The following is a 13,442-nucleotide window of genomic DNA, read 5'->3' as shown; positions in this document are numbered from 1 at the left end:
ATATAAGTGAAAGATTGTCACCCGCACTTGCAGGGAAAAGCAAAGCAAATCCACTTGGAGGTCTTCTTTCAGTGAAGGCCAAACCCTATCCTCCACTCCTAACCCAGCTCCCATGGCCAGGGAGTGCCCCTGCAGTGCTAGGTGGCTCAGTGTGCAGAGATGCATTCCATTTCCCCAGCATCCCTTCTTCCCTCGCTTCCCACCTTCTCACTTGTAAGCTGCAATACTGGTGAACACACAAGAAAGCCACAAGCCAAGTGCCATTTTCAGAGATGATCTAAATCAGACTTCCGGATGCTGAGGATTAGCCACAAAGAGATGGACAACCCTGTTCTCGTGACCCGCTGGTGAATTTTCCCGAGGCGGCTGGCTGGGCCTCTGTTTGAAGAGAGAATGCTGAGCTGGATGGAACGAGGGCTAACGTGCACTCCTAGGAGAGAGAGTTCAGCTTGTAGTGTGACTCTGTCAGTGCTTTGCCCATGAGTTGCCTGCATCTTTTGTAGGAGCCCCATGGATACCGCCATCTTTAGATCACTTTGTTTATGGACACAATCAAACCGGCTGCCCAGTTTGTATGGCAGCAACTCCAACGGTTCCTTCATTAAGTGCTCTGTGAGGGAATATTAGAGAGAGAGAGGGAAAGAGAGGTGCATCCTGCCAGTGACTCTATCGTGTCAGTTTCAAATGCTCTTGAAACAGCTCTCCTGGAACTATGGCTTGGTGAGGGCTGGAGCCCCCTCGTTGCTTTTCAGAACGGAACAAAATCTCTGCTTCCAATATCCAAGCAACTGTACCAGCACGGTAAGATCCATTCATTCCATTCTTGTGAGGCAGTGATCCAAATACAGAGCAAATAGATTCCCTGTCAGAAGGTCAAATGTCAGCAGTGACAGACAAACATCATGAGAGATGGTCCAAGACAATTCAAAGCCAGAGGCAGGAAATCCAATGGGCAGCCCCCTTTGTGGCAAAAATATCATCAACTGGTAGTTCGCCATGTGATGCCTAAAAGCTGCTGAAGGAGGTGTCCACCTTGCTCTGCCTGTCCTGGCAAGTGGAACCCTGCCCCTCCTTGGCCAGAAAAGAGCTCCAAGGATGGAGATGATGGGGTTCCTAAAGCTCCCCAGGGGGTAGTCTCTGAAATGGTGACCTACTAGAGGTTTCCATGGAGGAAGAGTCCCAGGAGGTAGTGGGTCCTCCATCCCTGGTTCTGCAGGATGTAGCTGTACCCTCCATCTTGGACTCAGATGACTCCTCCTCTGAGTCCCTTGCAGTCCTGGAGGACCCTCCTTCTCTAGGAACAGAGGAAGGTGCCTTGTGCTGAGTCAAACCATTGGTCTATCTAGCCCAGTATTGTTGACACTGACTGGCAGCAGCTCTCCAGGGATTCAGGCAGGAGTTTTTCCCAATTCTACTCGGAGATGCTGGGGATTGAACCTGGGACCTTCTGCATGCAAAGCAGGGGCTCTGCCACTGAGCTATGGTCCTGTCCCTCCTCTACCCCAAGCCCAGAAAGCATAGGAGCCATGAACACCCTGCCAGAGAACACACAGCTGTGTAATAGAATGCAAGCACTTTCATTTCCATGCTGGCTACCTCCAGGGAGCTAGGGCTTCACCCACAACTCTCTACAGCAGGGGCAGGCAGAAGGTAGATTGGGATCACCTGGTAGATCTCTTGTTGATTTGCAGTAGATCAGCAAGGGTTTCTGTTTCCCAATGGTATAACAATAGTAAGTAAAATTGAAAGTCTTCTAAAAAAATTTATCTCCCATGGCTTTGCTAATTGCGTAACCTCAGTAGTCCTCACCTGTAGAATGGGAGTATCAATTGCTTGCCTCTTTGTAGCTCTACTGGACACTTTTGAGAGTTTTGTGTTAGAATTCCCTGTCTATAACAATTCAGATGTAGATTTGCAGTTGTATATACAGATTATAGCTTGAAGGCGCAATAGGTAATTGATCCCCCCCCCACAATTTTGCACCTGGCTCTGATTAGTGGATCTTGGGTAAAAAAAAAAAAAAGGCAAAGCAAAGTAGATCCCACAAGCCCAAAGTCTGCCCACCTCTGCTCTACCGGAGTATATAAAGCTTGAGTTAGCTCCAGACCAGTGCCGCAGCACCGCTCCGAGCTTCCTACTGAGAGTTGGATAGCCAAACTATTCCTAGGGATGTCGGAGGAATCTGTCTGGGGGGTGGGGGTGGAGATTAACGTGTTTCATCAGCTCGCCCCCCTGGGCTTTGTCCAGCATTTTGCTAACCGGCCTGATTTGTTTTATTTTTAAAGTTGTGCAAATTAGAGGTACAATTCGCACACATTTGGTCAGACCCCCCCCCCCCCGACAGAAAAAGTCGCCAGAGTTTGGGGAAAATCCACAGCTCAGCTCACAAATTCAAGCCGAGTCAGGGGTGCTGCAGAAATCCAGTGAGCTCCTAAAAGGGCCAGATTTCCTGGCATGGACAACCCCCTGTAATCCTGCTCCATAGGGAGGTGTCCATGGTCTTGATTTGCACCTTGCCACACTTCACCAGAACAGCTTGACAGCCACCTTCCCCAACCTGCTCCCCTTTAGATGTGTTGGGACTACAATGCCCATCACCCTGGCCAGCATGCCCAGGGGGTCATGTTGACTGGGGGTGATGGGAATTGGGTTTGTTTGGGTTGGAAACCTATGTCCTCACTGTGGGAGGCTGTGTGGATCCAGAATCTGCCTTTACAGCCACCTGCAGACCCACTGCTAAGACACTCCCCCAGAAGACCATCTTACTCAGTCACGAGTGATCACCATGTGATGGGAATTGTAGTCAAACCACATCTGGAGGGCACCAGGTTGGAGAAGCCTGCCTTTTGAGTTTCAGCTGGGACCAGAAGTCCTTATAGTAGGGCTGGCCCTAATAATAACTAGGTCTTTCTCTCCCCCCTACATTTTAAATGGGAAGCAAGCTATAGCATACATGAGCAACTGGTTCCTCTGAGTCAAAAGCCACCCCCTGAGGGATCCCTTCTGTCCCTCTATTTGCCAATTCAGGTGCAGAACACTACAAACATCATGATCCCATCGCTTTTTGCAGTCCTGTTTTTGAAGGTTGCCTGCCAGCTACTCTCCATCTTCACATCAGAGTGGGCCCCTGGTAAACCAAACTGCTATCCACAAGCAACGGGAGTCAATCCATGGATTTCACTGGATCTACAGGGCAAGCGGATTGATGACTGCCATTTAGTCTCCATTAGCATCTTAGCATTAATGTCTGTTACTATTTATCATTGGACCAGCAAAGACTGTGCACTGCACTCAGATGCTTAATCTGATGCTCAAAGGGAACTGGACCACCCAGAAGGGCTTCTCCATTTACTTCAATGGAAGGAATAGTTCCGGGGACAGAACCTGAAGCATGGATGGGGCTGATATCACCACTGAAGTGAGTGGGAGAGACTGCCCACATAGGAGCAATGCACACACAGCACACTGGGGTGTACAGCAGGTTCTTGGTTAAGGTTATATTCAAGGTGGTTTGCGATGCAGTACACTGGAAGCTATCTGTGTCCACCATTGATCTCTGCTGCATGGGGAAGAGAGACCTGTTGGCTTTAACAGAGGCTGTCATGAGATGGCAGAGAAGGCATGGAGACTGTTAACGTAACACTGTGCAGCTGCACAGCTGTGGAAAGGCTGGCAGAGCCCAGTGTGGCTCACTGACATCATGGTCCACATTGAGTATTGCTAGCTAGTCGGTATCGATGTGCCAATGCCTTCTCCATTGTCTTATGACATCACTCAGTAAGAGGGCTGTGTCCTACCCCACAGAGCTCTGATCAGTGGCAGATGCTAGTAGCTTTCAGTAAACTAGCCCATGAGCCTGTTGGTTATGGATAGAACAAGGACCAAGGACCTTCATGACTCCAGATGAAAGAGGGTGGGGATGTTCATGAGGCCAAAAGGGTGTGTGTGTGTGTGTGTGTTTGCGTGTGTTAGGGATGGAGGATAAATCAATTCAGTTTGCATTTTAATGCAAACTTACCTAATTTTGCCCTTCTGAGCCAATACATGAAGCAAAACTCAGTTATCCTTCAAAATTCATAGTTCTCTGGATCTCATAATGGAGTTTCCCAACTAAAAATGGGAATAAATTCTGGAAATTTGCAACTAACTAAACCAAGACTAAAAAAATTCCAAACATTTGGGACAAACCAAATTGAAGACTGGGAAAATGAGAAACTGAGAGAAAGTGAAATTGACAGATTAGTCCATCTCCTGAGTGTGTTCATGTGTGCGCGTGCTGGTGTGTGCGCTGGTGTGTGTGCTGGTGTGCATGCGTGAGTGCGTGCAGGTGAAAAAACCTTATTGCAGGGGGGGGCAACATGTGCCCTCTGCTACCCTTGCTTCTCCCCCCCCCCAATAAATAAATAAAATAAAAATGGCATCCAGAGTGGCCATTTTGAAGCCTTTTTTGACCCTTTCAGTGCTCTGTAGCTGCTCTTGATGCCATTATTTTAAAGATTCGGTGCCTGGGGGAGGCATCCAGGGGGTGTCCAGGGGGCAAGAATGGCTCCCAGACCTCCTGAAGATGCCCACCCCTGCCATATTGGGAAATTTTCTGCTATAGCAAATCCAGCATCACAGTGTGAAAGACTTGGAATTTCACATCTTGGTACAGAAACATTATTTCAAAATCTCTTTTTTTATTCAACTGTTATTCAGCAATATACAATACGGTTTATAAACAAATGTCTTACCTTGTTTCCAATCTTTTTATTATTTAAAAATAAATATTATCGACAGTGAATATTCATTATGGTAAGATGTGCCTTTTTTAAAAAATCAATGTTTTCGAAAGAAATAATTTAATAAAAAAAAAGAGAGAGGAAGGGCAGGGGGAGAGGAAATAATAATAATTAAAAAAGCCTAACCACGATAATCTACTAAAAATAGTGCTCTTCTTTAGAAGAGCTTCCCCCCCCCACGTCTTTACATCGTCAAAAAAGCAACTGTTCAACAGTTCGTGCAAAATTAACTGTCAGAAGAAAGGTTTTAAAAAAGAAAGAAACGGGAAAAGTAAAAGATAGAAATAATAGCTACCTTGTGTGGAATTACTGGAATAGGGCATTTATGCCATAGAATCTTGAAACTAGATGCATTATTTCAGGTGACTGATCTTTGTGTAATGTCCCCAAAAATATGCTTTACCCCTCCCCCTGTAGAATGTGTCATGCTTCTTTTCCAGTCTCTCTCTGTCCATCTTTAAGATCCTAGTTCTCAATGAGGGGTCTCTTCTTTTTTTCCCCCCACTTTGTTTTAAATAGGTTCCTTTTCGTTTTGGCTGAGGATTATTGGATAAAGAAGTCCATCAGTGGTTTAATAATAAGTGTACAAGCTTATGCAACATTAACAGGAATGTACAGAGGAATGGGTCTGTAGCGTAAATAGGTTCTGTACCTATAAAAAAAAAAGAGGGGCAGGCGAAAGAGGGAGGGAGAGAGACAGAGAAAAGAGAGGTTTAATTTTGCAACAGTTCAGAAATTGCTGGCACATACATAGAACTTTAGTGTAGAATTAGCAGCCACCGAGAATTTTTTGTTGCATGTTGGGGTTAAAAGCTTATTTTAACCCCCAAGAAAATTGCATAATACACCTAGAAACTGAGTGATATATTTACATGTGTGAACCAGCCCATACCCAGGAACTGAGAGGATGCAAAATGCAGATCTATGTTCTAATCCAACAGGCTATGAAATCACCCTTTTCTTTTTTAAAGCCAAAATTCTGTTGATTGACCGTTTGGTGGGAAGAAAGAGCTGGGGATGTTGAATCCAGTCCTTGTTCCCTATCTCTGATAGGGAGATAACAAGATGATTGTTTTTAAAAAGAGAAATGCATGTGATTGACCTGAGGAATGGGATGCTTGGCACTGACATGTGCTTCACCATCCAGCTAGGGTTATGCACACTGAAACCTGAGCTGGTACACATATGACCCCTATCTGGATTGGGACATGAGGGTGGCCAGACAATCAGCTTGCCTTCTGGCATACCAGTAATTAATACACACTTTAATCTCACATATGGTTTTTTGACAGATGATGGATTTCATCCTCCCATTACTCTTAAGGAAAATGAAAGACACTGTGGCTCAATTCCAGCATTCCTTGATCAATAGGATGTGAACCAATTTTGCTTTTGGCCACAGGCAGTAAGATTCACCTTGACACTTTTCATTACCAGCTATGGACACAGAAGGAGAATACATTTGCTGCATGGAATATGCACACTGTAACTTAAAAGAAAAATGAGATCATCTAGGGAAAAGAAACCCATAAGTGGAGCCCTGAGGACAACTTTACCATGTGCTACATTCAGAAAAAAACAGAAGACAATCTCCTAATTTCCCTTCCTGCTTCCATGCCTTCCTTTCCTAGGCCCATGCTTTTCTTTCTCCTTTGCTAGGCCCTTCTGCCTGCACACCCCCTCTATGACATCAGGGCAGCCCAGCCAATCGCTGTGAGAGACTTCCTCAGCTCCTCTACCATGACAGAATCTCCTGCTGAATCTCAGTACTGATCTGCATGGACCTTGCATCTGAATGGCACATGTTTCTGTGAACATAAACATATTGTAAGGGCTGCCTTCTCCCACATGTACATGCCTGAGTTAAGACTGGCTTCAGAGGTGTTTCTCTGTGTACTGTTGCCATTGGAGACACAGCAGGCAGGCAGAGGAGACAAGGGCTGTTCTATAGTGTTCTTTAAATTGTGGAACACCCTCCCTGGGGAAATTTACCAGTCTCTGTCTTATAAATGTGTTTCTTTGCTTATTTATTAATTATATTTTTAATTTGTCCAATAACAGACATTCTCTGGTTGGATTAGAAAAAGCTAAAAAATACAATACAAAATAACAAACAGCACAAGAATAAATATAAAATGTATAAAAACAGGACACTGGACTAGATAAACAGACAGTCCCCACACGCATGTCCCCAAAGAGAGTCCAAAAATTCAGGAAGCTGTGTTGATCCACATCAACAAATCAATTCTAGTAGTTTTCACCTCCACCAGAAGAACAAGGTCATTTGTGAAGCTAATGGGTCTGACTTGCCCATTGAAGACCAAGCCACTCCAAAATAATTCGCATTGCAACAAGGATAGCCTAGAAGTATATATATGCCACCAGGAAAATTCATCCCCTGCCCCTTCTGCTACTGAGAGAATTGTAGCTAAGCTCAACGGAAACAGGGAAATCTGAAGAGTGGTGGTGGTAGCTGACATCAGCATCACAGCTAATAAAAAAAAGTGCTGGACCTGCATCCTTGTGAGACCTGGCTCCAGTAAACCACTGGTTAACTTATGGAATTTGCTGCCATGAAATGTGGTGATGTCAGAACTAGCCAGAACTCTAAAGGAGCTATCCAGGATGCTGAAACTATTTGGGGGATAGGGATCTGCAGCTTGGATAGCTCCTTTAGAGTTCTGCCTGGTTCTGCCTGAAACCCAGAAGGGATTCACAGTGCCACCGAAATCAGAGCCACCAGCCTCCACTGGCTGTATGCAACCTCCAGATCTGAGCTTGCCTCCAAAGAACAGTTGCTGAGGAACAGCAGTGGGAGAGGGCTTTTGCCCTCATGTTCTCCTCTTGGGCTTCCCAAAAGGCATCTGGATGGGCACTGTGGGAAGCAGGGGACTAGACTAGAAAGGCTATTGGTTTGATCCAGTGGGGCTGTTATGTCCCAAGCAGAGTGCGAGGTGGTAGGTCTGGAAAAGGCCTCTGCCTGAAATGCAGGCTGTTTGCCAAAGTGGATAGTAGTAGGTCAGGTGGTGGATCAGTGATTGACCCAGTAAGGGGAGCTTCACGACTCCTTCCGGAAGGACCATTTTTAGAAGTGCTTGTCCACAAATAAGAAGAAGTCCTGGTTCATCCCGCATTCACAGTTCAGCTTAACTCAAGACAAAAAGCCAGCAAAAAGTGCACTCCCTCCCTCCCTCCCTCCCTCCCTCTTCTCTCTTTCTCTCTCACTTAAAAAAAATAAAATAAAAACATTTTGTCAATCGATAACACTCAGCCCCGAGTCTGCAGTCCTGCTATTAGATTTCAGCGCAATCCAATTTGTGGAGCCCTGAAGAGGATTCCAAGAAGCCACCTTGCAGGAATACTGCTAGGCCCCCATTCTTCACAGACAATTTTTTAAAATTAAAAGCTTTGCATAAATGTTTGTCCAGGGTTGCACCACTCTGGATTAGCTGAGTGTGAAAAAAGAGAATCGCAAGGGTGGATTCGCACATGCTGCTTTCTTAAAGCAGAGAGATGGTGCCGCTGCTGCTCCTGGGCATGGATACAGTAGAAGGAACCAGCATCTCCTCTTTTACACATTACCAAAAAAGAAGAGAAAAGAGTACAGGGATTTGCATAAAATGTGCATACATTAATTTATATGTATAGACCAAATTTAGAAAATACTTCCATAATTTACATAGAAATACAAGACATGTTCGTGTGACCAGGTGATCTGTGTGCCTACTCGGCGTATGCTGTCCAGGTGCTATCTGTTGATGGGAACTCCAAGGGTCCTGTTGTCCCTTCTTAGGGTTCTTTACCTTTAACTGGATTTGGACTGGACAGCCCTTCAAATAGAGGACTGTCCTCTGATACCCCTCCAATATAGAGGAATGTCTGCTATAAAGTAGGACACATGGCCACCCTAACTCTCCCCTTTAGAGGAGCATGAGGCAAAGGGATAGTAAGCCTGTCTCTAATAGCCTCTGTAACTTCCCAATGACTGTTTTAGCTGCTGGTGGGATGTCTGTTTTGAGATTTTAAAACAAAGGTTTACAGTATGATGAATACTGTGGCAGATGCCAAATCTCATGTTCATGTAGCATGGCTGTGGATAGGCAACATAATTACATAAGAACATTAAGAATTGTCTACTGGGAAAGTCTGTGATCCATTTGTACCAGTCTTCTGTTTCCAGTGATAGTCAGCTAAATACAGATCTCTGGGGAACCTCTTGCCCTCTGGGATGTTTTGGATTCAGCGTGGTCAATGACCAGGGAGGATAGGAGCTGTAATCCACCAACACCTGGAGGCCACAAATCCCCCATCCCTGCCCTAGGCCCTTGCAAGCATGATGTGAAGATGATGGCCATCCTGTAGTTATTTGCAGCACCTGGTATTTGCAGCTGCCTCTATACATGGAAGTTCTATTTAGCTATCAAGGCAAATAATCATTGACAGGCTGATCTTTCTGTTTGTATAATCCAGCCTTCCCCTCCACCTGATGCCCCTCAGCTATGTTGGACTACAATTCCCACCACTGCACCTGGGGATGATAGGAGTTGTAGTCCAACACAGCTGGGGGGTGCCAGGTGGATGGGAAGGCTGGTCTAGCCCTTTGCAAAAGCTATCTAAGCTAGTGGCCCTCATCATCTTGTGGGAGTGAGATCCCTAAGCTACTTACTAGGGATGCTAGCAAAGCTCGAAATTAGATGGTCCCTAAGATGAATCTGCTATGTTCATAATGCTCCTTTGTGTATTGAGCTTGGATGGTTATCCAATTAACCTCATTATTCAAGTCAAGATTGACGACGAATGCCTGCACGGCCTGTGTGACTTTTTTCCCAGCCCTTTCAGCCAAGCAGCACTTCCTTGAATGCCCATGTGACGTAGCCTCGCATGGTCACATGCGCATTCTAGGAAGGTTCTCTTCACAGAGAGTGTTTCAGCCTGGCAGGCACTTTCTGGAATTCCCATGTGACCACCCTATGTGATGCACCCTGGCATGGTCACATGACCATTCCAGCAAGTGTTTGCTGGGCTGAAATGCTATCTGCGAAGATAGCAGCACTGTTCCAAGCACGGAAACTTTTCTTTCCGCCACTGCTCCAAGGGGACTGTGGAGCACCGTTGCCTCTCCATATACTGATCAGCGATGGCAAGCAATCATCAACTAGGCCGCCTCGTGGAAACGACCAATCAGAAAAGCGTGATGCATGATGACATGATGCATCACGCAATTCCAAACTACAGCTCCCAAGATGCAGTTTGATACTGTAGATGTGCAGAAACTCGCACGCACGGATCTTGAATGAAAGGAGAACCTTCGTCCGAGTTTACGGGGATGGATTTGTTGCTTTCTGAGATAACAAATTCACTTGGGGCAAGGGTGCCCATCACTACTAAATACATGTAAAAACACAGACAGACAGCTCTGCAGAGGATTTGGGGGAAGTAGTGGCAGTACTGAAATCATACTACCCCATGGAGGACAGGATGTCATAACCTGCAGAGCCTCTCCAGCCAATATGACCTGGTTGAAAATTGCTTTCCAATTCCCGGTGTGGCAATAAGCACATTCCCTGAAGAATGGAATATTTGGAAGGGAGGACTTCCCAGGCCTGTGTTTTTATGTAAAGCATAAAAGGGAGTGCCTCTGGGCATGTACAGTGTCAGGCTCAGCATCAGAAGTAGGCATTGTTGGGCACCTGCTGAAGCCTGTACCCCTGCAGGGGTTTAACTATCGATGCCTGGAGATTCCCCCTCCTCCTCCTCCTCCATGTCAATGCCTGTTCACCCTCCCTCTCTGAGTGTGCAAAGAGTAAGAACATAAGAACATACGAGCCATGCTGAATCAGACCACAGGTTCATGCAGTCCAGCATTCTGTTCAAGCAGTGGACAACCAACTGCTCACAGGAAACTCACAAGCAGGACATGAGTGCAACAGCACCCTCCTCCCCATGTTCCCCAGCAACTGGTGTATGTAGGCATACTGCCTCTGAGACTGGAGGTAGTATATAGCCATCAGCACCAGTAGCCATCGATAGCCTTCTCCTCCAGGAATTTGTCCAGTCCCTTTTTAAAGCTGTCCAAATAGGTGGCCATCACTACATCCTGTGGTGGCAAATTCCATAGTTGAACTCTGCACTGTGTGAAGAAGTCCTTCCTTTTATCTGTCCTGAATCTCCCACCACAGATGATTGTGAGAGAGGGAGAAAAATGTCTCCCTATCCAGTTTCTCCACACCATGCATAGTTTTGTATATCTCTAGTAAACACCTCCAGCAGCGAGAGGAAGAAAATAGAGCAGCTTCCTTTGCTTGCCTGGTGTTTTCTGGGAGGTTGTATGGATTGGGCTCAGAAGGAGAGGCTAAGTGAATAGAAGTGAGATGGAAAGAATCCATTCAAGGAGGAGGCCCACTGAGAGCATCTTGCCCAAGCCCCCTCCACCACCACCCTGGCCACTCCACCCTGGAGCTGGCACTGCATACTGTGCCTGTCATCACTGATGAATTACAAACAGCCCCCACATCTCTTAGGTGAAAAGTCTGGGCATTGTGGTTAGTTGGCTGCAATCTCAACCCGTGTTAAGGTTATTTCAAAGATGCTAAAAATGTCAAGGCTATTATGATGGAGACTCAAGCTGTACATTGTTCAGCAACAGGACTTCACAAACAGAACTGATTTCCATGAGGTCATCTAAGCTATTCGTTAAGCATAAGTCACATCTGAAAGACCGATCCAACCTGAGTACTGTTCTGAGCACAATACTCATGCCAACATGTATGTCACTTGGCGATTATAACTCTTGATGACTGGCATCTGTACTTTTGAACTGACCCCCCTCCCCCATTGAGATACATTCAATTTTGGATGATGTGACATGAAAAATCCAAGTTCTCTCTGTCGTCATATATCTGCAGGGCAAATCACACATTCATGCAAATCTGTTTCTTTTAAAATGTTTAATTGTTTTAATATGGTGTTTTATTCTTTTATCTTTTTGTTCACTGCTCCAAAATCTTTGATGTGGAGCAGTTGTAAATAAATAAATAAAATAAATATTTTTGGGGTCTAAACTCCCAAATAAATGTTGATAGGATTGCAGCGTTAAGTATAACTGTATTCTGTATATTTCTTTGCAGTACTGCTGCCAGAAAATTGTTTTTGTCCTGTCTGCTCTACACAAGTGGTTCTCTGTTTGCAGACACATCTACATTGCAAGTTTGCTTTAAAAAGCTTGAAGAAAACCCACAAGAGTTTAAATACCATGGCATCTGGCCCACCCAATAGCAATAATGTTGCATGGGAACTGAAAATGGCTTGATAAGATGTTCTTGGCTACTTTATAGAATAGGGGTGCAGGACCTCAAATTCAGGCCTCCTGGGGTTCCAATCCAGCCATCTGGGATACCCCAAATGACTCTGCCCCCTTCCCTTGGCCAGCCCCCTTCCCTTCGACTACCTAATGTTTGGTGGTTTCCCAGCTCTTGCATGTTTTTTTCCCATTCTAAAAGTGTGAAATCCCTCTCCTAGGGCTTAGTTACTGGCAGTATGAGATTTAAACTGGTATTTCTGGTGTTTTGACCCTGCCCCTTTTGGCTGTGGTCCCACCTACCACTGAAATCCAGCACCTGAGAGCGTATATGAAATGGAATTCAGTCCACAGGCTGAAAGAAGTTCAACACCACTGTTACAGAACTTCAGCCCCCAATGTTGCCTGGTTGGAAGCAATGGCATTTAAAGAGGTTTGGAAGTAGTTTAACTGGGTCAAGTGTCCTCCTCTCCTTGCCACTTTTGTCTTGATGGCATCTCTACTAGGGCTGTGCACCGCTTCGTCCCAAAACCCAAGCTCCGAGTCGAAGAGGGGCGCTTTGGGTCGCCTCCAAGGTGAGGCAGAGCGGGCACGAAGTGGCCTGAAGTGAAGCGGGTCTCTTTGAAGCACTTCCGTGTGCTTCAGCACGATCCGGAAGCCCAGCCACTGCCCAGCCCCCAGCTCCTTACCTGGGTCCTATGGATGCATGCCAAAAGCTCTCTTCTTGTGCTGGAGCCTGGGGCGGGGGAGTGATTTTTAAAAATGGCTCCCCTGCCATCCCCTGGAAAAACAAAGCAGCTACTGGCATGCATCCAGAGAGCTTAGGAGCTGGAGGCAGCAGCGGCTCCCCCAATGGCACCGGCAGTGGTGCCCTTCCCAGCGCTGGTTCACCCAGAAGTGCTGACAGTTGGTCCTCTGACAGTGCTGGCTCCCGCAGCAGTGGCTCCCCAGGTGGTGGCTCCCCCGGTGGCGGTGGGCCCCCCCAGAACAAAGGCCCAGGTAAGGAACTGGGGGCTGGGCGGCATGTTGGAGGGGCTGAAGCGGGATTTGGATGTCTGAATCCCGCTTTGGCTTTGTAGGCCAAAGCAAGTCCCCCCCTCCCCGAATCAGCTCGAGCCGCATCGGGCCCGCCTCGGAAGCCCCGAAGTGGCCGCAGAGTTGGATCGGGGCATCCATTCACAGCCCTATTCTCTACCATTCACGTCCACCTAGCTCTGGAGCTTTCTTCTTTCTATCCCACCAGCCTGCTCCCCCTTCTGTTTTGATATCTATGCCTTCAGCAAAGCTTTCTTGAGCCGCTGCAACCTGACCTTCGCTGCTCCTTCACTGCCACTTGATTCCCCTCTTCGACATGCTTGCAAGGC

General features: G+C 46.5%; 1 protein-coding gene across 1 annotated transcript in view; it reads right to left on the bottom strand.

Annotated features, from left to right (window-relative positions):
* Positions 1-4,665: 4,665 nt before the first annotated feature.
* VSTM2B (V-set and transmembrane domain containing 2B) overlaps positions 4,666-13,442 on the bottom strand; it is a 62,296-nt gene continuing 53,519 nt past the window's right edge. The window contains exon 5 of the mRNA XM_084813054.1: positions 4,666-5,433. Coding sequence (XP_084669180.1) covers positions 5,345-5,433 — 89 coding nt within the window. The 3' untranslated portion in view covers positions 4,666-5,344. The remainder of the gene's footprint in view (positions 5,434-13,442) is intronic.

The sequence above is a fragment of the Heloderma suspectum genome, chromosome 8 (genome assembly GCF_057233095.1).
Source record: "Heloderma suspectum isolate Gila_16-S chromosome 8, 16-S_ref, whole genome shotgun sequence".
In the NCBI taxonomy this organism is placed as follows: Eukaryota; Metazoa; Chordata; class Lepidosauria; order Squamata; family Helodermatidae; genus Heloderma; species Heloderma suspectum.
This window is presented reverse-complemented; position numbering and strand designations above follow the sequence as displayed.